This window comes from Sinocyclocheilus grahami, unplaced genomic scaffold (assembly GCF_001515645.1).
Source record: "Sinocyclocheilus grahami isolate Dianchi unplaced genomic scaffold, SAMN03320097.WGS_v1.1 scaffold55.1, whole genome shotgun sequence".
NCBI lineage: Eukaryota > Metazoa > Chordata > Actinopteri > Cypriniformes > Cyprinidae > Sinocyclocheilus > Sinocyclocheilus grahami.
The window spans coordinates 1,259,775-1,284,430 of record NW_015505234.1 but is presented as its reverse complement, the minus strand read 5'-3'; the positions used below and the strand labels follow the sequence as shown (position 1 = coordinate 1,284,430).

Genomic DNA, 24,656 nt, shown 5'->3' with positions numbered 1-24,656 from the left:
CCAAAGAGAAAGGAAAACTTGAAATCGCATCATATGACCCCTAAAAATAGGAGACGCGGGGCAGTGGAATTAAAAAAAAAACGACGAAAAAGGTCTAGAGAAGCATTTTTTTACGTTTTTTTTTAATGTAACTTCTTTTATCTTGATATTGTTTGAAAGCGACTACCAACAAAACAATACATATTAAAGGCTATGAAAACAAATAAAGTGAATGTAACCATGTAAACCTTGTTTACAAGGTTACATTAAATCATTCAGAATGTAACCTTTATTATGTGCAAAAAAGGGTTAAAATCACATTTCATTGTAACATTGTAATCTAAAAACAAAAATAAGGCTTTTACAGCGGAAGTTAAATTCACTAAACTAAAAATGAAAATAAATGAGAACAAAAGCACTTGTGTTAGGCTATTTTGATTACCCCATTACAGTCACTTTACAGTCAGTACTATGCTCATAAAAATATACTTACTTATAGGTTTAAAATTCTACATGTCACATTTATTGTCCAACTACAAATATTTCAGCTAAATTTATATTTTAGTCAGAATTATTGCTCTCCTATTTAATTGAGCTCTGTCTGTTTGGCGCGCATGCCCGTGGTGGTGCTCGTTCACTGAAGTTTAGCGGAGAATCCCAAAGCAGAAGGCTCATGCACTTCTGACAGAAAAATGGAAATATTTCCATGGATTTCTAAAATTTACAGATGGAGAATATACCTGTGAAATGTAAGTTATGCATTCAGGAAGACAGCATCTGAAACACATTAAAACAGCTCGAGTAGCCTATGTCTCTGTCAGCGGCACACGCAGCCTTTCAGTCAGAGCAGCTGACAGGCCGAGCCGCTTAAACTAATATGCGAAACCAAACTATAAACTATGTCTTACCAGTTTTTAATGGCCTTAATATGAAGCTTGTTATATGTTTAGAACAAATTGGATTATGCACTTTCTCCGCAGCAGCTCAGTCTGTGTCCTCCGCTATATTTTCAGATGCACTCGTATCAAACTACTGTATATCGATATAAACGGTATCGCTTATAAAGAAAATATCTATATATTGTACAAACTGGATATACCGCCCAGCCCTACTATATATATATATATATATATATATATATATATATATAATTACCTACTAACAGTGATATAAAAATCTAATTTAAATAAAATAAAGTATGTACAAAATATCATATAATTCCTTAAAAGTATAATACATATTAATGGATACTCAGACAAATATTCTGATACCTACACATACAGAAGATAGTGTCCAAAATTACTTGCTATTGGTGATTTAAAACTAATATATAAATATAAATGTTATTTTAAACATGTATATACAAAATATAATTTAATTTAAGCCATGTATGCTGCAGTTCCCTGTAAAGTTAGTGGGCAGTGTTTATTTGGGGATTGGCGAGTGTTAATTTTGGCCCCTGTACACAGTGTGTTTGTGCACTATTTTTATCAGTCATACAGGGAAATAACTCTTACCATCTACCACACAAAAAGAATGAAACAAAATGTACGACGCTCCCCGTAATAACCATGTGAACGTGAACCGAGGCAGTGGCTCCAGTAAATATGCATTCACATCAGAGGCTAAACATGTTCACTGTCACAAACCATCACTCATATGCAAGGAGAGAAAGAGGCACTGAACTGCTATCTCTGAACCTGTATCCAGTTTCATTTAGCGATGATGGCCTGACATTAGCTCACGTGGCAGTGCCAGAAAGTGTGTTCAGAAGCTAAACGGCTCCATCTAATCATAGCGGCACAGGCAGGAAGCAACCAATCACATGAATAGTGCTGAAACAGACAGCCTACACTACTCCAGTCCAGTTTGTCTATGATTCCAAGTCAGGTTTTTGCCAAAGCTCTTATATGTTTTGGTGAAACAAAATATGGTCACACAATGGAAGTAAGATAAAAAAAGTAGCTGTGAACTTTTTGCCCTAGAGATACTCACAGGCTCTGTTCCAAAACCTAGAGAGCTGCCTACATAGGCAGCATTTTAAGGCATTCAACGGTGTGTTCCCGATGTGAAGACCGTCCCACAAGATTTTTTTGGCCAAATTCTAATGCAGCATCACATGTATCCTTTTCAGAGAATGCAGTCCCACAATGCATTGCTACAAGGGCAGTGAAAAAAAGCCAAGATGGCAGAAAAAGCAAGACCAGTGTAAAAAAAATACAATACCTACCGTATAATTTATATAGTATCAAAAAATAACAATAAAAAAAGTTTCTTTTGATGGACTATTTTACCCAATATTCATGTGCTACATATTTCACCCTCATGCGAAGATTTGTGGATTTCTATTGAAATCACTGGATTTCGCCAAAAAAAAAAAATCTCAAAGAGGTTTTGGAACAGTGACATACTATTTCTTGCTACAGTGAAGAACCTATTAACAACATACTAACAACAATCCAACAACATTTAACCATCCAACAAATGAGGCTAAGTGTTAAAGATACTGATAGTACCACCAGCTTTATCAGCTACCAGGAAAGTGAACATTATGGCTATGGCTAAATTAGCGCTAACCCACCTTAACCAGCATGGACATTCATACTAGCTTTAGCCTGTTTTTGGGGGGGGGTTTTAATCGGGGAAATTAAGATTTACATAATGACAAACTTATGAGGAGAACATTAATTAATAAACTACATTGTGTCAGAAAAGTTACTCTGTAGTCCTGCCATTGTACACAGACCTGCCATTACGCCACTTGACACTTCTGGCTTTATGAATGGAAATAAGCACACTTGAAACGTAATGGCTTGTGAGCATCTATATTCTGTATCCAGATGTCCATATGGGACTGTTTACCATTTCAAAGTGATCTGTCTGCACTAAAGACCTTCCATTTATCTTGCGATGAACTTTACAATGCAAGATGACACTGGCCCAAAAACTGAACTGATATGACTGGATATAACGGGGCTGGCTCTGAACGCAAGTCCGAGGGTTTGTAGGCATGTGACTCCCGCCATTGTTTCTGATGAAAAACGATACATCACACAGAGCTTTTTTTCAACTCGCTAATTAAACGCACAGCTCCTTAATAATGCATAGGATTGCTGCTTTCATCTCTCATGTATCAAATGCAATAATTACAGTATGGCCTAGGAAATAAACAAAATGTCATTATTTGGCTTTTTTTTTAAAGTGGTATGTCTAAAAGTCGGTATGGATGTGTTTGGCCCTATCACTATCTCCCTAAGGAAACAAACGAGACCATTGTGCTTGAGCTGGTTGCTGTGGAAAGGGAATGAGGGATGAGGGAGGGAGAGAAAGAGATAGTATATCCACAGGGGGAAAACCAGCTGGGAAATGCTTGCATCCAAGGGAACAGCATAACAAAAAGTGCATGCCTCTAAAATGCATGGAAACCATCTCAGAGTAAAGCGGAAGAGGGTGAATGACACAAGCGAACATCACAAACCTGCATACACTAAGCAAAAAAGAGACAGGAAGGGAGACTGAGATGGAGAGACAGAAAATGTGCCCATCATTTTGCTAATACACTGGCCTAGAAACTCACAGAGACAACCTGAACTAGAACACCTGAAAATATAGAGACACTCCTGACCTTGATTTTGGTACTTGAGTACTAGAACTCTTACACCAGTGTGAACGTCTGACCTTAATGCAAAGACAAATAGGGACAAATGCTGTACCATGACCTTACAATCCCCTTGACTCGGCTCTTCTGCTAAGCCCTAAACACTTTCTATCTCCTTAAGACATTAAAAGTGTGCTTGGATTGACAAAAACAAACATCACCTCTGTACTAATGTATGAAAGTTGGGGTCGGTAAGATTGTTTTAAATGTTTTTGAAAGAAGTCTTTATATGATCAGAAATACAGTAAAACAGCAATATTGTGAAATATTATTATAATTCATAAGAACCGTTTTCTATTGAATCTTTTCCTGTGATGGCAAAAGGTAAAATTTACTCCAAACTTCAGTGTAACATGATCCTTAAGAAATCATTCTAATCGTTCTCTATTGATTTGGTGCTCATTAATAATTTCTAAAGTTTTAAACAGTTGTGCTGCTTAATATTTTTGTGGAAACCATGATATATTTTTTCAGGATTCTTTGATGACTAGAAAGCTCAGAAGAAGAGCATTTGTTTAAAATAGAAATCTTTTTTTAACAGATAAATGTTGTTACCGTCACTTTTGATCAATTTAATGCATCCTTTCTGAATAATGATTCATTTTTTAAATAACAAATCTTACGGACCCCAAACTTTTGAAGTGTATCTGTGAAATAAAAAAAAGTGTATAAAGAGACAAGGATCTGGTTAACAAAATGGGACAGACCCTAAATCCCCATGTGCCTAACCACTTTTAGGTCACATGAGCACATGCTGCACCCACCGCGATCTTCAATATAATGAGGATATGTTGTTATTTTATACAGTTAATGTGCACAAATGTAGGACGTACAAGTGCAGAGATTTCATACTCACCCTAAGAGCTTCAATGACCAGGTCTCTGGCCTCAAGTTCTCCCTCCATGATACTCAAAAGGGTCAGGAGCTCTGGTTTGCTCAGGTTGTCGATGTTCAACTCACATTTCTGAAACACACAGAGCAAGAACACGAGCCTTGTTACAGGAAAATGACACTGCATCTATGACACTGCAAGGTCTACTAGATCCTTGGCAGAGGAGGTGTTGAGTGGGCACCGATCTCACGGCCCACAGTATTACGTTTTCACTGAACCATTAACCAACTACTTTTGAAACCAGAAGTTCTGTCTCGTCTAAGCTCCCTTGGGTAGTAATTAGGTATGCAATGATCTGAACAATTTTATCTGACAGCAATTTCAACAACAAAAAATAAATACATAAAGTATTATACATTTTTTAAAGATGTGTCCAGCGCATTTTATGGAGTTTTAAAACGCGAGTTTTGAGCAGTGTAGAGTAGCGCTTGTTGTTTGTCATTTCTCCGATCACAAATGTAGACATGGTTTTATGTTTACACGGCGCGATGCAATGCGTAAAAAGACAGTATATGTCATTATAATCCACTGGATGCAACAAATGCCTCGTTTATAATGGGTTTTAATGTTTTTGTTTTCGTCACACACTTGAGGAATTCAACCAATCACAACGCACTGGATAGCTGACCAATCAGAGCACACCTCGCTTTTCAGAACGATGAGCTTTGTACGCGTAAAACGCGAAATCTACGCGTTTCAGAAAGGCGGGGCATAGAGGAGAAACAATAATGTACAGTATATGGAAAATAGTGTGTTTTTTTTACCTTAAATCGCATAAACACATTTCATTACACCAAATACACAAAATAATGTTCTTTCTAGCAACATCATATGACCCCTTTAAATATATCTTTGGCCCCTAAACCTGTGGAATTATTTAAATGTTTCCACACAAACAATAGTTGTTGTTCTACACTGTTGCTAATTTGATATGTGTTTTCAAGTTCATGTCTGATATACTGGTGATTTTAATTTGATCAGTAATGGGCAAATAAATATCAGTTTACGATACATTGGTTCATCTCCACCAGTAAATCTTAATGGAAAGATAAATTATAAATCTTCATCTTTAAAACAAATACTGCATCTAGCGGGGCCTACTTTTCACCTTAAAAAATCCAAAGAACTATTAATAAAACAACTCATGAATTATACAGCCTTATAAAACCATTATTTAAATTATAATACCTTACACATTTGTTATAATATATATGTTATAATAGTTGGTTTTAGTTCAATGTTTATATTTTTCCCCCCATAAGATAATGAATAACTAAACAGCAGTGATGCACGTAGTTGAAGGCAATACAGTACAATACAGTACAGTATAATTAAATTAGTAGTATGCAATGAAATATCCAGAAAAAGATTTAACATCACACAGCAAAAAAAAAAAAAAGACAAAGACAACAAGCTTTTGACAAAAAAACAAAAAAACAAAAATAATCACTTGTTCTTCCTAACTGGAGGACTATGTAATTGAATAGAATTGAACAGACAGTCAGAAAAAGATATAATTAGATCGAATACATATTCACCTACTATGGAAGTTACATTAGCCCAATCAAAATGTCTTAGATTTTTCACATCGTTAGGGCCTGTAACAAAGAGCAGTAGCTCTAGTGACCTTTCCACAAATGATGTGCTTCATTAGGACGTCTACCTTGTCAAAGACCAACTTCTAATGTTCCATTCCATATATTGTATGTAAGAACTCTAATGAGTGAGTCTCGTTGAAATTGACTAACTGGCACATGTGACTGATCTCTGTGTAACGAGAAATTAGAGAGTAGTGGCTGGTTAATCAAATTGTGTCCAGTTTTTCAGGTGTGATCCTAACTGCAACACTGATCGTAGCATAGACATAGAATCTTCTTCAGAAACTAACGTACAGATGTCAGAGTACAATATATCTACTGTATGATTTATTCTTGAAGAATATATTCTAGCATAATGAGAATTGCAACCCCAGTCAATGGTGGGAATCCACAGATAAAGCAATACTGAGAGTGCTGAGGTCGAAGAAAAAAAAGGCAATACTGGTCAGCTGGAGATGCTGTTGCCCAGGCCTTGCACAATGCTTTCTCGAATGCAATGTTGAGTCATTGAAGCAATTCTTTTCTCAAGCCAGATTGGGTATGGATGGGGTCAGACCACTTCAGCACACTTGATAAACAAAACTCTCCCTCTATTAAACTATTCATGGACCTTACATACCTCTGTAAGGGTATGTAGCCCTTGAGAAAGGTGTCTGGGTAAATGCACAAGACAGAGATTTATGACTTCACACCACTGGCCAATGGGCAGAGCTGAAAACTGCACACCTGTTCAACCCGACTCTAAATGTAAGGGGGCATTGAGCAGTTAAAGCAGCTCAGATCGCTTGGGTGACACAGTACTCTGAGCCAGCTGAGTCACTAAAATTCAGACCGATTTAGAAACATCTCCTGTGAACTACCCCATCCCCCCCACCCCCCACCAGTCCGCCTCCGCTTCCTTACATCTCTCTTTTTGCTTCATTTCTGTGCCCCTCTGTGCATCACTGAAACATTCATCTGTAAGAATTTGCTATATGGCTGGCTATGGTATTCAGAAGTGATGTTTTGTCTGTCATGCAAATTAATTAAAAAAGATAAATGGTAAGATAAGACACAAATCTTAAATCTGGAGGGCTCTATAGCATCTCTCCTGGGTTATTATTTATTTTTTAAGAGTGGTAAGTGGGGTTCATCCATATATGTTGAAAACTTGTCATCAGAATGTGTGAAATTCGATTATTGTTGCATTATAATAATGTATTCCTTATTTAAGAAAATGTCATATATATATACAGTATATGTGTGTATATATATATATATTAAAGTATAATACATATATAAAATGTATAAAGTATACCTATATGAAATAAATATGAACAAATATATACAGTTCATATACTTATGTGTATATACAGTACATTTAATTTTACAATTGATTTTATAATGTATTACAAAATATTATATATATATACAGTGGGTACGGAAAGTTCAGTTTTTCTTTTTTAATAAATCTGCAAAAATGTCAACAATGCTGTGTTTTTCTGTCAATATGGGGTGCTGTGTGTACATTAATGAGGAAAAAAATGAACTTAAATGATTTTAGCAAATGGCTGCAATATAACAAAGAGTGAAAAATTTAAGGGGGTCTGAATACTTTCCGTACCCACTGTATATATTATTTATTACTTAATTTATTATACTTTATAAATGTATTATACTGATATAATTATTTGTATGTCTGACATATATATTTGTATGTGTGTGTGTGTGTGTGTGTTTATATGTATAAAAATATATATATTTTATATATATGTATTTTTTACATACTGGTAAAAAATGTAGAGCCTGAATGCACTGTAAGTCGCTTTGGATAAAAGCATCTGCTAAATGCATTAATTATTATTATTATATACACACACACATACATACATACTGTATATTTTATTTGACGTATAATTTTAAGAATACAATATCAATAATAATAACTACTATATATATGCACATATATACATATATATGATTATTAAAGATTCGAAATATTATTGCATTACATTAAACATGCTAAAAAGCAGTTGATAATAATACCTTGATTTCAATTATCATGGTATTTCGAAACGTGACAACAGATCGCACCTATTATAAACGCGACTGATAAATATTCAATATTTGGAAGGTAACCAGCTTCTATGCTTACCATATTAAATCGTGCGCAGCTGCACATTAAAGATACAATAAGAAAAAAAAAATCGGGCACTTTATACAGTACTGTGCTCTGCACGAAATAAAGGATACAATAGGAAATCTTAATGTCAAATTCTAACAAAGTCAGTCTCCTCCATATACAGACGGACCACCGTAACACATTCACTGATAGTTATGATCACAGCACTGGACGATTCCTATTCTATTAACTCCATTCATTCCCTGTCATAATTAACATTCGCGGTAATCATCATTGCGGCTGACAAGATGTCATTTTATGCTTAAATGTATCTCACCGCCTCGACGCTTCCATGGCCAGTGGTTACCAGTGTTTGTAGCGGAGGTGGCTGCTCCCCTTTCGCTCCGTCCGACGCCATCTTCTCACTGTAGACGACTGTTCAAGCTTAGGCACCACACACCACATCAAATAACGCATTCGGCACTGATTTAACTATTACACTGCTGCAAATCAAATAGCCAATAATTCATCTTCCAGCTGTAGATAAGTAAAGTAGGGCTGTGGATGTACGCTGAGGACTAGATTTTGAGGGGGAGCAGGTTGTGCGGCTCAGTCCAGATGTAAACCTGAAAAGAGGTGTGAACCTCCAGCCTTTGAGGGAGTGACATGAACGCGATCCTATTTTTGCACTGCTCGGGTTAACCTCTCTGTCGCCAGTGGATGTTGTATTTGAAGACGTGGTAAAGATGAAGGTGATGAATGGAACTTAATGTTATCAGATGCCTTTGATTCATAGACATGCATAAAGATGCCGTCCAAAATGTAGGCGCAATGTTTGGATCCCTCTAGAACTATGTAACAAATTCCAAGGGAGAAAACAATACTAAACAGCTAGATCTTTTCGTATAAAACGTTAAAAATGGATGGAAAGGAAACTGATGGCTAATCCCCACTTGAATAGAGCAAATTGTATTATATTAGCGTTAATGTAAAGCAGACTGCACTTCATTATAGCCTAACTTTACACAGATGAGGAGAGAAAAGAACAGCAAACAATTCAAAATGAAAAAGGGAATGTTGATGAAATGAATGCCTCTCTGAGTTTGCCACACATATCTTTTGCTTAGAAATCAGTCATTACTTGAACACAGCAGGTCAAAGCATCTGTGGGTATTAAAATCATGACAGGGCATAATGTTCAAATTTAGGCAAGATATAAATATAAAGTTATTATTATCATTATTTAAAAAGACAGACACATTTTCGGTAACACTTTACAATAAGGTTAATTTGTTAAACATTAGTTAATATATTAACTAACATGAACTAACCATGAGCAATACATTTGTTACTGTATTTGCTAATCTACGCTAATGTTAGTTAATAAAAATACAGATGTTCATGTTAGTTCACAGTGCATTAACTAATGTTAAAGATTTTAATAATGTATTAGTAAATGTTGAAATTAACATTAACAAAGATTAATAAACACTGTATAAGTGCAGTTCATTATTAGTTCATGTTAACTAATGTAGTTAACTAATGAACCTTATTGTAAAGTGTTACCACATTTTCTGCTCTCCCACATCTCTTGCTTGTGTCACTTAAAAAAAAAGGATAAGGTTTATCTTGACGATTTAAGAATTGTCAGTTCATTTCAATCCATAGATAGATAGACAGATAGATAGCCTAGATAGATAGATTAGTAAATATACAGAAAGGAGAAAGTACTCTTTGGAATGTAATTGCCTCTTTTAGTTGCCATTTGTTCTGTTCATATTTCTCTCAGTGAAAGCCAGTATAGGGGCCATTCCATCTTTTTATTTTTTATTTATATTTAGCTAGGACCAAATGGTTTTGACATTACTGCCTTCTCCATTGCACCCGCTTTACCTCATTCCATGTACTAAATTACACTAAATTGGAAAAAAATGGCATACTTTGCAACACTTTAAGCCATTTAAGCAAATGCAACAGATTTGATCTTTAATGTTAGACTGGCTTCCATAATCATACCAGATTAATTGCTCACAGTCCTTGAAGGCTTCAGTCCTGAATAAAAAATTAAGTGGTATCAAACTCTTAAGACTACTGAATGCTACTCACAGAAAGTAATTTGATTCCTTCGCTGCTTGGTGTTATTGGTTTCGTAAGTATGAATACCGGCCCATAATGCACTGCATTCCGTCAACTACTCACAACATAATGTGGGCTTATTATCATAATGTGAGTATTCATAAATAGATTTATGAGTAACTATTTATGATAGATACACTTGGCAATGGCTCATATAGCTCATATAGCCTAGTGGGGCCTTAGTTTATTATGAGGAACACAATCCCATCAAAATCAATTGATTTAACCTGTAATTATATCCTCAAAATAAAATCTGCTACAGACATTAACGGGCAATTATTTATATATTTTTCTCTTATATATTTTCACAACAGAAAAAAAAAGTGTAACTATGGTCAGACTGCACTGTCCCTCACAGGTTGGCAGCCCCTCAATTGACAGCTTTTATATATATATATATATATATATATATTAAAAATAATGTGTTTTTTAAACCTTAAACCGCATAAACACATTTCATTACACCAAATACACAAAATAATGTTATTTTTAGCAACATCATATGACCCCTTTAAAATGCAATATTTTATTAATGAATGCAGTCTTGAGAGTCACATGACTCACCCATGTGTGGGAATCAACCAATTACAGCGTTTGTTTGGGTTTTCGTGATATTCGTTACTCGGCTGCACACAGCTCTACCTTCCATGGTGCCTGAAAAGACCATAACAGTCTTAAGAGAGTTCTTGTTAGGAGACCTAATTATTACCATCAGCTGTCAGCTTATGAATTGACGGTTGATTTTTTTTTGTCTTCGCCATTAAAATGAGTCTGGCACCGCACAGCGGATAGTTTCGCGCATCACAGCAGAGCTGTTCTGGGGCTGCGCTCGATGAATCGTATGTATCCATTTTCATGTCGCTGTTAAAGATGTAGTTCATCCAAAAAGAAGAACACTGTCATCATTTACTCACCTTCATGTTGTTTAAAATCTTGACGTTATTTCTTGAGTGGAGCACAAAAGGAGATGTTAGCAGAATGTTAGGGGCTGACAGTCTCTCAGCAACCACGTTCAGTGCATCTTGCCATGCAAAGAAAGTGTGATGTTTCTCAAAACATATTCAATTACAGTATCTGCCCAGAACTGCTGTCTAGGTAGCCAATTCACTTTTCTGAGACACAAACGAGCTCTGAACTTTTACAGATTCACCAGCTTCAACATGAGCAGCAGTGCCAGTTCAGCAGAATCCCTGCAGGAAGCAGATTCAACAATCATCTCACAGAAAGCAGATGTGAAGAATTACAGTATGATGACTCCTGCAGAGAAACTATCGCTTTGTGAGAGACGGGCTCAGTCTTTGGCTGATAGCGAAGAGGTACACATGGAATAATCTTATACCCAGAAATACATGACTCAGACTCTAATGTTATTCTCTCCTACTGATTTATGTAACCTTATTAGTGCACCAACATTTCAGTATGATCCATTATGAATTACATAAAGCTCCCCAGGCATGTTCTTATTCTTCAGTACAGAACCAAAGGTCTGGTTTAAAAAAACAACAACAGCTAGACACATACAAATCATTATATTCAATGTATGTTTTGTTTTATTTCTCTAGTTGAAAGTTTTATGCTTGTTCAACCTTTGCAGTATGACCCCTGTATCCAAGAGCTTGTGCGTTGCCTTGCACTGAGCAGACTGGTTTATGGAAATTAGCATTTTGCAGTGGCTCAAGCTCGGTCAAGACTGGCTAAAGCTTACTTGCTTACTAGCAATAATGAGAATAATGAACAGTGAGCTTGTTACTATTGAAAAATAAACCCTTCATTGACTGTGCATCATGCATATGGATTTATTAGGCAGTCATATAATGTCAACATAAAAATGTAACATTAATTACCTCCTAACAATCTAATGACCTCATATTTCCCAGGTTGGGCACATCAGGCACAAGAACATGCATCAAAAGCACATGAAGTACTCCGTCTCCAGTCAGCAGGAGGAGAGAATGAGCTACCTCAACTGCTTCCTTAGCATGCATCAGACTCTTGGAAGTGCCTCTCTACTGCTTGGAAAATATCCTTGTTTACATAAGCATTTAATGCAATCATATTCATACAGTTAATTTTTAAGTGCATCTTAAGTGTTCAAATCCTTTATAGAAGCACATACACGAGTTTCACAATTTGAGTTGAATTACTGAAATAAATGAACTTTTCCACGACATTCTAATTTATTGAGATGCACCTGTATATTTTTCTGTTCATGACATTATTAAACTTAGCAAAGTAGTAAAATTTGATAAGTCATCATACAAACCTTGTTGTTTCAGATGATGGAATAGTGACAGTCATATGTTAATTCACTTAACCATGTGAACTTTAGCAGAGGCCGAGTCAAGCTTTCAGAAGGCAGAGATAGTCATGGGAGACATTGTAGCGCAAGAAGCCATGGGGAAGGAGGACAGAGTGGGTACTGCGTATGAAATATTTACAAATTTAGCAAGGTACGGGACCATTTTAATCTCAATTGGCTGACTGTAATGACATAGCTGGACTAACAAGAGATATAATCTAACATTAGATGGCTACTGTATGAATTACTGCCTCTCTTTGTCTTCCTTTTAAATACAACCCTGAATAAATGTTTAGGTCTGGGACTAAGAGGAAAGAGATTCATTTTGTAATTACCCTTAGAAACATCTCAATCTATTTTCCCATTCTTCTTATTGCATAATAAACACATGTACTTGTTTAAAGGGTTAAAATAGGATGTGGCAACCATGTCCACATTGATATCCACACAAAGCACTACGGTGAATCACATGCTGTGGTCTATTTATTTCTTTTGACTTCTGCAGTTTCAAATATCAGGTTCAGGTTTAAATCCATGTTTTTCCTGGCATCACTCCGAGTTGACACTGATGCACTTGTAAGTAAGATAACACTTTCATATATGCATCAGAATTTGTTGTTATGCTACATTTAGATATTGTTCTCTTTTTTTTTTATTTTGTATTTTTTGAGGGGCCAAGCAAAATAATGATTATATGAACCTCTGGAATTTCATTAGGACCGCAAGCTAATATCAGCAGTATAAAGGATATTTTTCACCACAAGGTGGTGCTCCTCATCCACAAAAAAATCCTAACAGCATTACAATAGAGTTGAAGCTTTATGATAAATTTCACAAATTTCCCTGTTTCTTGACAAATAGAAACAGAAGCGTTTTTTGTTCTGTATAATCATATCTTAAGAGTGCCTGTAAAGCTGGCACATATAATCTTTCCACACTACTCTTTCCAGTTTGGTCAGATTTAGTGCAGAGCAGAAAAGCATCTCTATACATTTTTGCATCAATTTATTAAACATACATAAAGCAAAGGGTTTATTATTAAGACATTTTTTTTATTTGGGACATTTTTGGCTTGAGTTTGTATGTGACGGCATTATTCAAAGATTTTTTGTTTCTCAGGGTAATAATCCTCCCACAGGAGGACTTGATTAACTTGTTCAATAGCTTGTATTGATCCTAGTGTTTATTATGGCTAACCAGGCTTGACTGTGACAGTGAACGACTGTGTTTGTCTGCCGGCTGTGTTTATGTTGTGAGTGCAGAGTGACATTAGAACTCTCAGGGCCATCTCAAGTTTTATTATTGCTGCTCTTTATGTAAGTAAGGGCATCTGTGCTAGAGAATATAAATTGTTATACAGTAAAGCTCATTAATTATATTAATAAATAATATTGTATTTATAATATTATGTAGGGAAATTTGAGCATTGGTAATTATTTGCTACCCTTAGCAGATTGTGTTTTCATCGGTTTGTCAGCTGGTTTTGTTAGTCCCAGAAGAATGTGCGTATGTGAGTTGTGGTGAAAGCTTCTAATTCTTCTGCCTTTGACTATAAAACTACTGTTGACATATTTGAAATGAGTGAGCCTGCGCTATCAACACATACCTCCACAAAACCCAGAAACAATGACACAAGCTTCCAGCTTTTTCATCCGGATGGAGGCCATGAGCGAGTGGACATCAGAGTCAGCATATCACTATCATACTGACATGATTCTCCACACATATTTCCATCAGCCCTTGTTGAACATGTGCTGGTTGGGTTTTTTGGCCTTGACAGAATTCAGAAGTGAAGTGTAAGTTTCCTTGTGTCTTTTCACACTCTAAGCCTGTGAGCAAACAAAGCTTAAAAGGTCAAGGGTTTCATTTTTGCTATGTTAAATCATCCATCCACTTAACATCCACTTGATGGCTGATAGAATATCTGGGTCTTGATGAAAACTGTTTTAAAAGGATAGTTCACTGTGTATTACTTTCTTCTGCAGAACACAAAAGAAGATACACTAAAAAAAAGTTGACCCAACTTAAAAAAGTTTACTCAACTAATAACTAACTAACAACTTCTAAAATATAGTTTTTGAAATACTTTTGTTGACTCAATGAGTAAGAAGCAGTCTATTGAATTTAAAAAATCTTCTCAAGGCAATTAAAGATTGTTTACTATTTAGCAATTCTTTTTGCAACTTGGATTTTTTTACAGTGTATTTTGCAGAAACTGAACTGTTTTTGCCCAAATAACAAAAGTGAAAGGGGTCCAAAATATTAACATTAATTGTATGGATGAAACATATTTTTCAAAACATTTATTTCGTCATGCAGGTTTGGGACAACACGAGGGTGAGTAAATAATGTCAGAATTTTTATTTTTGAGTGAACTGTCCCTTTAAATCACTGCTTTGTGGTTACTTTGGTAATGGTATAAATTAAGTTGAGCTAAATTTAGCTGGAGATTAAACTTGGAGTGCTGTTGTGCCAGTATGAAGTAATCTAAGTGTTTATTTTCATTTTTTTAAAGGCGACGATGTCTTTTCTGTTGCTCTATGTCTCTATTTATCCCTAATATTGCCTGGCACTGCTCTCTATCAGGCCTGAAATCTTTCATACACAGTCTACGTCAGCATAGGTCTGTTAACAATTACTAAGCAGAAGGCTTGGGGGACTACTTGGCAGTTCATGTAAAACTCCCTAATTGCATTATGCCCCTGCACAACGGACATTAAATCAGATTTCTCCACGCAGATTATATCTCTCCTCCCACTGAGGATGCCTGAGAGGATGGCTGGTATTACGCTGGCACTGCGTGGCATAATACAGGATGTGTTTAGGTTTGTGTACCCAGGCAGCATGACAATAGAGTTGGTCCCGCTGGCACTAAAAGGAAACCCAGAGTCTGGAATTTCTGATGCAGCCTTGAAAAATTGCCAGGGTGCTCCAGCGTGCACATGAGAAAACCTTGGTGGAGTCGTGCTTAAAATCTTTGCCATTTCGCAAATGTCGCCCTTGAGTGTTTTTCCCCTGATTGCATTAAATCCAATTGGACATTCAGATTAAGAGCTTTTTGATTTCATTTGAATAAAATGTATGTTCCAATCCTAAAATATACACCAAAGATTGAAGATAAGACGTGTTTATAGCTCCATCATCATCAAATTATGCAGATATGCATGAATACTTACAGATGATGTGTAATGTCAACCATCTATGTTAAAAATCCACTTGCTATTTCAGAGGTGCACTGTGGGAATCCACTAATCAAGCTTTAACCTTGTTTGTGATGTAAGATTTTTTACTAGCTTTATATTTATGGAGCAAGGATGCTGCATGAGCAGGCCACTCCCTCTGAGATGGGAAATTGAGTTAGGGATCCATTAGAGTGGATGAATCTGGAAGGACTCAAGGCTTTTAACAAGATGGATTGGTGAAGCATGTCTCCATAAAGAGTAGTGCTACACACCTGCACACATCAGAGAGTAGCATCTCGGTATAGTTATGGACATGTGTGAGATCTAAAATTCTGAGACCAAATTGAAAATCTGTTTCAGAATTTTAGAAACTTTTAGAATTTTAAACTATTTAAAACAATATGAAGTAACACGTTTTTTTTTTTGATTTCATTTGAATAAAATGTATGTTCCAATCCTAAAATATACACCAAAGATTGAAGATAAGACGTGTTTATAGCTCCATCATCATCAAATTATGCAGATATGCATGAATACTTACAGATGATGTGTAATGTCAACCATCTATGTTAAAAATCCACTTGCTATTTCAGAGGTGCACTGTGGGAATCCACTAATCAAGCTTTAACCTTGTTTGTGATGTAAGATTTTTTACTAGCTTTATATTTATGGAGCAAGGATGCTGCATGAGCAGGCCACTCCCTCTGAGATGGGAAATTGAGTTAGGGATCCATTAGAGTGGATGAATCTGGAAGGACTCAAGGCTTTTAACAAGATGGATTGGTGAAGCATGTCTCCATAAAGAGTAGTGCTATACACCTGCACACATCAGAGAGTAGCATCTCGGTATAGTTATGGACATGTGTGAGATCTAAAATTCTGAGACCAAATTGAAAATCTGTTTCAGAATTTTAGAAACTTTTAGAATTTTAAACTATTTAAAACAATATGAAGTAACACGTTTTTTTTAAAATAAAAATTAATTACTTTTATTCAGCAAGGATGCATTAAATTGATCAAAAGGGACATTAAAAAGACAAAAGATTATTTCAAATAATTCTGACTTTTGACTTTATATTCATCAAAGAATCCAGGGAAAAAATGATCACAGTTTCCACAGACATTTAAACAGCACAACTTTTTCAACTGTGATAATAAGAAATGTTTGTTCAAGCCCCAAATCAGCATATTAGAATGATTTCTGAAAGATAATGTGACACTGAAGACTGGAGTAATGATGCTGAAAATTCAGCTTTGTTATCACAGGAATAAGTTACATTTTAAAATGTTAAAATGCAAAACAGTTCTTTTAAATTGTATTAATATTTCACACTATTAATGTTTTTACTTCATTTTTGATCAATTAAATGCAGCCTTTGTTGAGTGTAAGAGACTTCTTTTAAAAACATTTACAGACCCCAGACTTTTAAATAGTTTTGTTTAAAATATCTAAAAAAAACTGACTTGAACTGAATACTTTTTATAGAACAGCATTGAACTCTTCTGTACTTCATTTCTTCACAGATAGCAGACAGCAGTGAGTCTGTGCATTGTTCAGGAGTGAGACTAGATGCCTCAAGGCTGATATTGAGAGAGGAGAATTACAACTAATAAAGACATGAGCTCTTGTGTATTGAGTTCAGAGCTGCAGGGCATGTTTGGATTTGCTGCACTTCTCATCTTAATAAAAGAAACGAAGGCTCATTGAAGGTCCAGAGCTGGTGCCGCCGTTCTATGCGATACACAGCAGTTCTTCCTGTTTTTAACCAGTTCGCATGAACAGGCTTTTCTTGACCTTCTTCCTGTCATTGTTCTGGCATTTTTGCTCATGCCTGGCATTACAAATGAGCCATTCTTATTGATGGCATGCATAAGTGAGGTCAACAGTGTGCTGTATGTGACATTGTGTATTGATTTTATGACATGACATCTTTGTGTCTGTTTTGTATTCGATAGGGTGTACCAGCGGCAGGGAAAGCCTGAGAAGGCCCTCAGTCAGTGTGAAAGAGCCTTGGAGCTGCTTCAGGAAGGAGCTCAGCTCAGTCGGATCTGCTGTGTTTACAGAAACATGGCGGCCATTGAACAGGCACAGGGACATCTGGATAGAGCCATTGAGCATCTCCTACTGGTAAACACCGCAGGGATTATTCCTGTCCTTCAGAGAATTACACTCTGCTGAACTCAAATTAGATGAGTAACCTAATGCAGAGGTGTCAAACCCATTTAATCATCACCTTAATCCTGCTTTAATCAACAATATTGGGGTTATCAAGGAAGCATATGTAATTTACTAATTTCATCCATCAGGGGGCCTTTGGATTTTTGCCCATTTATCCAGGTGAGCATTTGTGGGGCCAGGCACTGATATGACACTGAGACTTTTATGCACCATATATGACTCTGCTGTATTCCGCTTTGTGGCTGAGTTACTATATATGTATATGTATATATATGTGTATATATATATGTATAAAACTTATATAACTGTTATATAACTATATAATGTTACAGAATATTTCTATTTCATATTAATAAAATATAAAATTATAATATATGAGTAAATTCTAGTCATACAAAAATCCAGAAAAAATGTATCATGGTTTCTGTAAAACTATTGAGTTTTCAACATTGTGATGATGATAATAATAATAATAAGAAGAAATATTTCTTGAGCACCAAGTGAATTGGTTTTGTGACACTGAAGACTGGAGTAATGGCTGCTGATGTGAAAATGTAGCTTTGCGATTACAGGAATAAATAAAAAATATATTAAAATAGTAAACCGTTATTTTAAATTGTAATAGTATTTCACAGTATTACAGTTTTTTCACTGTCTTTTTGATCAAATAAATGCAGCCTTGCAGATTAAAAGGCTTCCTTCAAAAACTTTAAACAGTCATAAGGACCCTGAACTTTGGAACAGTAGTGCATGAAATTAGTAATTAAGAAATATTAATCAGATGACAATATTGACAAAGAAGAGAATCACTCTCTTCTCTTGGCTTACTCTAACAAGCTATCTGAAACCAAGCATCAGTATAAAGTTAGACCAAAAAAAGACCTAAATGTAAATAAACAAAAGGCTGTACAACTTTATGCAGATGCAACAAATTAAAACAAATCTGTAATACTGTACTTAAATATAGAATATTATAAATACATCATACCAGTATAATAAATGGATGGGAATGTTTATATAATTGTTTTTTTTTTCTATAAATCATCACATAGGTCAGACTGTATTCCTCCACAAGCCATATTTGGCCCATGTGTTGTGTTTTTTGACATCCTCAGTCTAATGGTTTTTAAAACGAGACAGCAGAGTTATTTAAAGCCAGGAACTATTGATAGTTGACTATTGATGAATATTTCCCCTGTTTCAGGGTGGGTGTGATATGTGATATATCTGTATTCAAGTCTCTGTATCTCTCACTCCTTCTTCTGCAGGCTCATTCCATAGCTCTTAGTCAGAGTCCTGGGGGTCTGGAGGGGGCCCAGATCGCTCACAGCTTGGCTCTAGCCTACTCTTCCACTTCAGAGCCTCATCACAACAGTGACCGACTGCATGCACAATAGTCTGTCTGTACGGGGGATTTAATTAGACCCCGAGCATCACACTGAAATGATGAGATGTGTTATGAAGTCAATATTAGTATAATTAAAAATAGTAAATATGCATCATGACCAAAAGGCATCCTGTCATTTAGATGACTTAGATCTGATCCAACATTTTGAGTTTGTCATTGGAGTGAATTGTGTTTAGCACTATACATAGGGAGAGCTTTGTGTTAGCTGCCCTGCATAACAAGTAGCAGTAAATTCTTGAAGGTGACCCTCAGCTAATCAAATGAAAAATATGATGATGTGTTGGAATAGCTCTTCAAGGGGAAGTGGAGGACTCATATTGTGTAAAAAGGCATTAGAGAAAACTAAAGAAGTGTGATTATGTTCATCTCTTTTTCTGTTTCAGTAGATTCAGCAGCACGCTTTTTTGAGGAGAGGATAAGTGTATATAGAAGTGCACTAGGCCCACAGGACACACTCACCCTATCTGCTCAAGATGACTTCAGTCATTTCCTCCTACTCACTGGACAACAGGAGGTCAGCTTCAAATTCTTCTAGATATGGTGTATATTATGGAATAGATGTGGATCTTTATATTTTACCTATATATAAGCTTGGGGTCAGTAAGATTTTTTTAAAAGAAATTAATACTTTTTTAAGCAAGGATGCATTTAATTGATCAAAAGTATTACTATTATATTAATAAATATAAAAAGTATTAATAAATACAAATTTAAAATATATTCAAATAGAAAAGCTATTTTAAATTTGAATAATAAGAGACTTCTTTCAAAAACAATTCATCTTACCGAGCCCAAACTTTTGAACAGTAGTGTTTATTAAGGATTTAACTTGATCAAGACATGCAGTTACCATATGTAAAAGTTTAAGGATTGATCATTGAAAAACCTTACTGATTGACCACTGTTCAGAAACTTTGAGGATACATGTCATATCTATGATGATTATGGTCCTAAAGTTGGGATTATTTCTTATACGCTGTTTTTGTGTTTCAGAGATGTGCTGAGATCCAAAGAGAGTCTCTAGCCTATAAGAAGAGTCAATTTGGTGAGCTGAGTGCAGAGGTGGCCAAAGCGCTGCAGCTGATTGGTGGAGTGGAGATGACACAGGGTCAGATGAGACATGCCCACAGGACCTTCAAGAAGGTGAATCAAATATAATGCATGGTCACTAACCTGCATCCAATCAACAATTGATGGATAGAACCAAGTTCCTTTTTCCTTCTTTATTCGGTATGTCACAATATGAAAAACAAGATTTGTTGCTACTTCCATTACATCTCAACTTTAAATACACATCACCGGTTTGCTGAATTTAATTCTACATCTATATGGACTTCTGATGGTATAAAATAGATTTTTTTTATCAAAAACAGTTTAAAAATTAAATATTATTTGCTTCGTCAGAATCCTTCCATGCACGATTGCTAGAGACTGAGCTTCTGCAGTTTGCACAAAAAGAGATCTGAACAGCTATTTTGACAAGTCTCTTGAGGACCTTACTGTATGTCCACAGAGCTATGCTCTAATCTTGGAGTGTAGCGTGAATGATATTTTGCCTCAGAGGGGATGCTTCTTCTTATATAAAATGTTCCAAGGGATAACATTGTGTTCTTGGTCCTTCTGGATGCAGCCAGACTTTTTCATAGCCATTGGAACATTGCTAAGTGCTGTTAAAAGGGCACTGACCTTCATGAGACCTTCATGAAGAAAAGTAGCATTCTAAAATTATGTCTTCTAACTTATATAACATGTACGTATGGAGTAGGCATGTTACCTTGGACAGTCTGTTTGTTTTGGTAACTTGTTCTTTATTTAAAGCTTGACTATTTTTGGACTGGACAGTGTTATTCTTAATGTCTTGGACAGCTTATTTCTCCCTCGATGTCCTCCTCCAGGAGTCATGCCACACTCTGATTTGCAACGTTATTTATTCTCTTTTGTGTCATTGCTCTTAGCATCTGCTGCAGTAAGAAGATTTGAAAACATTATCCCTTTCATTTACATTCCAAACGTCTTTTGTATGTCCTAAATATGCAAATGGATTTTATTTTATTTTGATGTGGTCACACTGAAACCCTGCCTGTTTATCTTTGGAAACCTGTCCCCACTGGTCTGTAAATGAGCACTGTTACTATGTTCCTTTGTTGTCATATCGAAGAGCTCCATTTCGGGGGGTTGTGAATCAGTGGTCCCACACTCTGCACGTCCTCAGGCTACTAACCTTTCCACATTCCCTCTGACAGTTTCAAGCAGCTCATATCATGTTCTTTCTCCTGTAATCATGACAGCAGCTGCAGCAGAGCAACACACTCCCAGTTTAGACTTTGGCCTAAAGCCAGGGGTTTGGGGTTAAAACAGAAACAGGGATTTAAATAAACAATAATAAAGTTCAATTTTATATGTGTATTGTATATTATGTTTGTTTCTTTGTATTAAACAAAGTTTTGTTTGGTCTTTAGACGCATATGCAGTCCAGGTTTTTATAATAGACGCACACACTTTTGAGCCACGCTGTGACTGTTTTCCCGTTGAAGTGGGCCCCATGACATCACTTTTGCCTTTGGAAAGTGATGAAAACATGGACTGAGACTTTTCAGTCATAAAGGAAACTTTGAACAGCACTTTCCTTTGGAAAGACTGCTGTCATGTCATAATTTCGAGTGTTTTTCTTCCAAACCGTTGCTGTTGTTGTTTTGAAGATGTGGTTGAGTGAATGAGAGAGGGTTTATTTGAGGAAATGCAGTGGCTTGGCCAGGTATGCTGTAATATCTGTGTGCCAAAGGCACTCCTCCTCTCTACTATGTCTGTGAAATCAGAGTCATGCTGTCCACTACATCGAGCCCCACACACAGAGCAGTAAAGTTTACATGCTTGGTTTTAAAATGTAAGAGTTTTAAATTGATTTTTTTATAACGTTTCACATTCACAGGCAGTTTTTTTGACTATCATACCTTAGCCAGCTCTTTATTGTTCACTAAGCTTTTCAATCCTTTATGAAATAAAATGATGATAATGATCATAATTTTCAAAAGGATGATGAACCTTAGGCCTAATTCTTTATTAAAACTGCTCAGGAAGTCTGTTGATAGTCCAGTGTTTGATTGCATTTTCTGTATTTGGCCATAATTCACAACCATTTGGGTTGTTTATGCATCATGTGTCATCAACATGTCATTTAGATAAAAATGTATATGACGGTATAAATTCCTGCAACTGGTCACCATTTCTTTTTATTTTAAAATGGTCCTGCGTTTGACAAATTAACAACTTAAAAGTACAACTATTCCTCATATGGAGCCTCATAGTACTGTAATTCTTAAAAGCTGCACAAATTTATATAATTTATGATAAATACATAATCATATTTTTATTATTTATATTTATATAAGAAATATATATTTACTACCTTTGAATAAATGAATTATTTACAGTTATTTTAAATTGTAGTACACAAAAATATTACAAAAGTATTACTGTTTTTGGTCCCACTTTATATTAAGTGGCCCGAATACCTGTGTACTTGCATAGTAACTAGATGTGTACATAGTATGTAACCACAGTGTGAGTACACATTGGTACATAGTATCTACAGCTGTAATGTTTGTTGAACTACACGTATGTAACAGAGGAGTTGCCATGTACTGTAAGTACACTGGTATTACATTGGTGCACCAACTCCACCAACTTGAGATCCAACTCCTCCCACTATACATATCCCTAAAACTACCCATCTCCACCCCCTGGATCAAATTGTTCCATTTACTCTTATACATATTGTTGTTACAAAATGTAGTTATATATGTCCTGTTACACATTTGTACTTACACAAACCATTCGGAGGGTTGTTACATGTGTGTAGTTACAGAAATATTACAGCTCTAGATACTATGTACCAATGTGGACTTACACTGTGGTTACTATGTAAGTAGTACACAGGTATTAGGGCCACTTAATATAAAGTGGGACCCTGTTTTTACTGTATTTTTATTACATAAATGCAGTCGGGTGAGAAAAAAAAACTTAATTATAAAATAAAATAGAAATGTTGACTGGTAGTGTATGTATATATATATATATATATATATATATATATATAATATACACGCATACAGTATATATTGTGTGTATATATATATATATATAATATAGCACCACAGGACATGTCAGCTTCCCAAATGTTTTGCCAACCACCCATATCTGTCTCTTTCAGTGTCTGGATATTGTGAATTTGCTGTTTGGTCCTCAGCACAAGAAAACCAAAGCCACACATAGAACCGTGGACATGCTGTCTCAGTGAGTTTCCTACTCAGTCACACTATAGCAGGAAGTCACAGTGCACTCTAAAAATGTGCTTTCATTGCAGTACGCTGGCATTTCATCGGAATGTAGCATGGTAGTAAAAGTGAATATTATTTATAGATGAGGCATTTAATGCTTTATGGTCTTTTTTTTTTTAGGTCACCAGAGGTCAGTGAAAGACGCAAGGAAGGTTGTCTTGAAACAAGACCTCCATTCTGTGCAGTGGTATCTGCTTCTGAAGTAGCATCTAGCATGTCTGACTCGTAACAGCAGTGACCAGCAGACGGATCTAATGAATGTGGCATGGACTTTCAGGGATGTTTGACATCATCCTATTTCACCATGGGAAATCTGTGGATTGGAAAAAAACAAGGCAATATTTCTAGAACAACACACAAGCTCCACTGTATCTTTAATCTCTGTTGCTGAGTCTCAGAGTGGTTGGCAAGGTGACTACCTCTGCACTTCAAAAAAGTAGAACTGTCCAGCGGTGATCTAATACACCGTTCACAGCAGTTTCTGCAAATACTTCCTGACTGGAGAGCTGCAGGCCTCTCTAAACTCTAAAGAGCTTTAGAGTCATATTATTTCTGAGAATTGAGCAGAACTCACGACATGAACTTTATAAGGGTTTGTTTATTGTGTTTGCATATAAACCAATGTTCAGAAAGTGAGCAGACTAGTCTTTTTCTTAAGAGTACAATAGCACACACAACACCCCTTTTGTGAATTTCCATTTAGCAAAAATACATCTGTAATATGCAATCCCAAACCAATCTTTGCTATGGCAGTAATTCTTGTATAGCATATTGTAAATCTGTAGATGCACAAAAAGAGGTTTCACACAGTGTTGGTTGAGTCATAGAACCCTATGCATAGATTCAGACAAAGAACAGCAGGTGCTGAAACACCATCTCAAGGGATG

At 35.8% G+C, this 24,656-nt stretch overlaps 2 protein-coding genes across 2 annotated transcripts in view; one reads left to right on the top strand and one right to left on the bottom strand.

The window, feature by feature from the left end:
• The window catches only part of cttnbp2 (cortactin binding protein 2), a 47,480-nt gene extending 38,617 nt beyond the window's left edge, over window positions 1-8,863 (bottom strand). Inside the window, exons 1-2 of the mRNA XM_016270047.1 lie at window positions 8,566-8,863; window positions 4,494-4,601 (exon numbers count right to left, since the gene is read on the bottom strand). Of these exons, the coding sequence (XP_016125533.1) occupies window positions 4,494-4,601; window positions 8,566-8,646 (189 nt within the window). The 5' untranslated portion in view covers window positions 8,647-8,863. The remainder of the gene's footprint in view (window positions 1-4,493; window positions 4,602-8,565) is intronic.
• Window positions 8,864-10,983: 2,120 nt separating this feature from the next.
• Window positions 10,984-24,357, top strand: LOC107583747 (tetratricopeptide repeat protein 23-like). Its single transcript, XM_016270046.1, has 10 exons — window positions 10,984-11,203; window positions 11,509-11,680; window positions 12,242-12,384; window positions 12,689-12,814; window positions 17,802-17,973; window positions 19,293-19,398; window positions 19,816-19,946; window positions 20,426-20,575; window positions 23,643-23,725; window positions 23,890-24,357. Exons 2-10 carry the CDS (start codon window positions 11,525-11,527, stop codon window positions 23,996-23,998), a joined length of 1,176 nt encoding a protein of 391 aa, XP_016125532.1. The 5' UTR covers window positions 10,984-11,203; window positions 11,509-11,524; the 3' UTR covers window positions 23,999-24,357.
• Window positions 24,358-24,656: the final 299 nt, after the last annotated feature.

Bases quoted from the DNA above. Each gene is read 5' to 3' on its own strand.
- LOC107583747 (XM_016270046.1), top strand. From the start codon at position 11,525: ATGAGCAGCAGTGCCAGTTCAGCAGAATCCCTGCAGGAAGCAGATTCA. The intron at 19,947-20,425 runs GTCAGCTTCAAA...TTTGTGTTTCAG, and splicing joins TACTCACTGGACAACAGGAG to AGATGTGCTGAGATCCAAAG. The intron at 20,576-23,642 runs GTGAATCAAATA...TGTCTCTTTCAG, and splicing joins CCCACAGGACCTTCAAGAAG to TGTCTGGATATTGTGAATTT.